Raw genomic sequence first — 2,500 nt, forward strand, 5'->3', positions numbered from 1 at the left:
AATTTTCCTCTCTTCTCTCTCCACTCTCCTCTCTCCTCCTCTCTCCTCCCTCTTGTTTTGCTGGCACTGTTGCTGTTGGCTGGTGGTGGCTCTGTCACCCCGGCCTGTTGTTTAATGAAAAATACTATGTTTCTGTTGACTGTTGCTGTTTGTAAAACACAAGAGCCAAAAGAGGTGGCCATGCATTATTTATGGCCCCGCTCAGAGCGCCTGGGCCGGGCTGGGCCGGTGTGAATGAGGATGAGGTTGGGGCTGAGGTCTGGGTCCCCAGCGTGAGGAGCGCTGAATGAGCACTGCAGGAGAGGAAGTGCTGGCACCCGCTCAAAGCCCAGAACACCGGCGGCCCCTAAACAGGCACACGGCGGTAGTAGTCAGGCAGAAAGAAGTGTGTGTCTGTGCGTGTGTGTGTGTGTGTTTGGATGTGTTAATGCGTGTGTGTGTATGTGTTTTTAGGTAGGACGTGTGTGAATGTGTGTGTGTGTGTGTGTGCGTGAATGCGTGTGTGTGTGTGTGTTTGTGTGTGAATGTGTGTGTGTGTGTGTGTGTGTGTGTGTTTGTGTGTGAATATGTGTGTGTGTGTGTGTGTGTGTGTGTGTGTGTGTGTGTGTTTGTGGGTGTGTGTGTGTGTTTGAAGGGTGGGTGGATGGGGGTCAGGTTTCAACCAAAGTGAGGCATGACCTGCTGTCCTTCGCCAGGAGTCAGGTTACGACAGTGGCAGGCAGGCGGCGAGGAGAAGAGAGGGCAGAGTGGAGGGGGGGGGGGGGCAGTGCCGCTGTCATCTCACCCGACCCCTTGCATGATAGAGCGCTGTTCATTTTCCCATAAGACCATTCTCTGCCCCGATGCGCCCGTCCACACCGGGGGCCTCCTCTGTCTGACCTCTGGCCTTGCTGTCTGGGGAGGGCCACTGCCTGGAAGTTGCCCCTCTCAGCGCTTGTGTTCTTATGGAGGGGCAAACACAAGATGATACGCTGACACAACATGCGTTCTCATCCACACGTGACAGTCAAATCAATCACTTATGGCAGTTAAGCTGTCTATTCGTAAAGTCCAACTCTCTTTAAGTAGGCCTGCAGTACAGTATTTCACATTCTAGCGCAGGAAGTCCTGGTTATGGTGGTTAAATTAAATCATACTTCATATGGTTTTAAATGATATTTAGTTTTGCTTTCAGTCATGTAGCAGGAATGTCTATCCAAACTGAAACATACTGACAGTAAATGCAAATGCATCATCAGTTCAATAATCTCTTTGGAAATGACATCATGGTCCTGTAATTGCTAGATCTAGAGCTTGTTAGTGTGAGCAATCAGGTGGTGACATTGAGTATGCTGTGGGTTAGTTTTAGGGAGGGAACTGGGAACATGTCTAATATTTATTGTAAAGAAGCTCTTCAGACACATCTAATGATTTCTCTTTTTCTCTGTGTGTGTGTGTGTGTTGCCAGGTCACCTTCACGAAGAGGAAGTTTGGCTTGATGAAGAAAGCTTACGAACTGAGTGTATTATGTGACTGTGAGATAGCCCTGATCATATTCAACAGCTCAAACAAACTCTTTCAGTACGCGAGCACTGACATGGACAAAGTCCTGCTTAAATACACAGAGTACAACGAGCCCCACGAGAGCAGAACCAACTCGGATATCGTCGAGGTGAGTGAGAAATCGCTTACATCATTTGTAATGACACACACACACACACACACACGTACTGTACATACACACACACACACACACACACACACACACACACATACAGAGATAGTCACACATGACAACCCCCCCCCCACACACACACACATCCCCTTCATACACAAATGACAAGGTCACAACGGCACAAACCTTTGCCCCAAATTGACAGTTACTGGAAGTAGAACTTGTATAGTACATCTACATGTAAGAGAGAGCATGGAAGGAGTAGCCTAAAATTCCCCCAATCATTTGCCACTTCACCGGAAATTTACAGCACTTCAGCCTGATGGCTATTAGACAGTGATAATGGCCTTAACCACGAGGGCTGTTGTGATGTATGTGTGTGTGTGTGTGTTGTGGTGCGATGTGGTGTGGTGTGGTGAGCTGATCCTGTGTGTGTGTGTGTGTGTGTGTGTGTGTGTGTGTGTGGATGAGTCTGGAGGCAGACAGCCGTCTGGCTAACAGTTTCCTCCTGACTGGTGCTCCGATATGGCACAGGACGCCTGCACAGCCTGATAAGTTCAGCTTCGGTTCGGGTCAGCAACTGACAAAAGGCATCTATCAGTCGAGCTGAGCAGTGCACAGCAGAGAAGCAGGAGAGGAGAGCAGAGCAGAGGAAAGAGAGGAGAGGAGAGAGTAGGAGAGGAGAGGAAAAGGGGAGGAGAAGAAAGGAGAAGAGAAGAAAGGAGAAGAGAGGAGAGGAGAACAGAGGAGAGCAGAGGAGAGGAAAGAGAGGAGAGGAGAGAGTAGGAGAGGAGAGGAAAAGGGGAGGAGAAGAGAGCAAAGGAGAGGAAAGGAAAGGAGAGGGGA

The 2,500-nt window shown here is 49.2% G+C and overlaps 1 protein-coding gene across 6 annotated transcripts in view; it reads left to right on the plus strand.

The window, feature by feature from the left end:
• Positions 1-2,500, plus strand: part of mef2aa (myocyte enhancer factor 2aa) — a 97,129-nt gene that overhangs the window by 42,350 nt on the left and 52,279 nt on the right. For all 6 annotated transcript variants that reach the window (XM_076262309.1, XM_076262301.1, XM_076262317.1 and 3 more), the window contains exon 4: positions 1,448-1,651. In XM_076262309.1, coding sequence (XP_076118424.1) covers positions 1,448-1,651 — 204 coding nt within the window. The remainder of the gene's footprint in view (positions 1-1,447; positions 1,652-2,500) is intronic.

The sequence above is a fragment of the Alosa pseudoharengus genome, unplaced genomic scaffold (assembly GCF_046254945.1).
Source record: "Alosa pseudoharengus isolate Yale_2024_CS ecotype anadromous, Long Island Sound unplaced genomic scaffold, YU_APseudo_1.1 YU_APseudo_1.1_scf_10, whole genome shotgun sequence".
NCBI classification, from domain to species: domain Eukaryota; kingdom Metazoa; phylum Chordata; class Actinopteri; order Clupeiformes; family Clupeidae; genus Alosa; species Alosa pseudoharengus.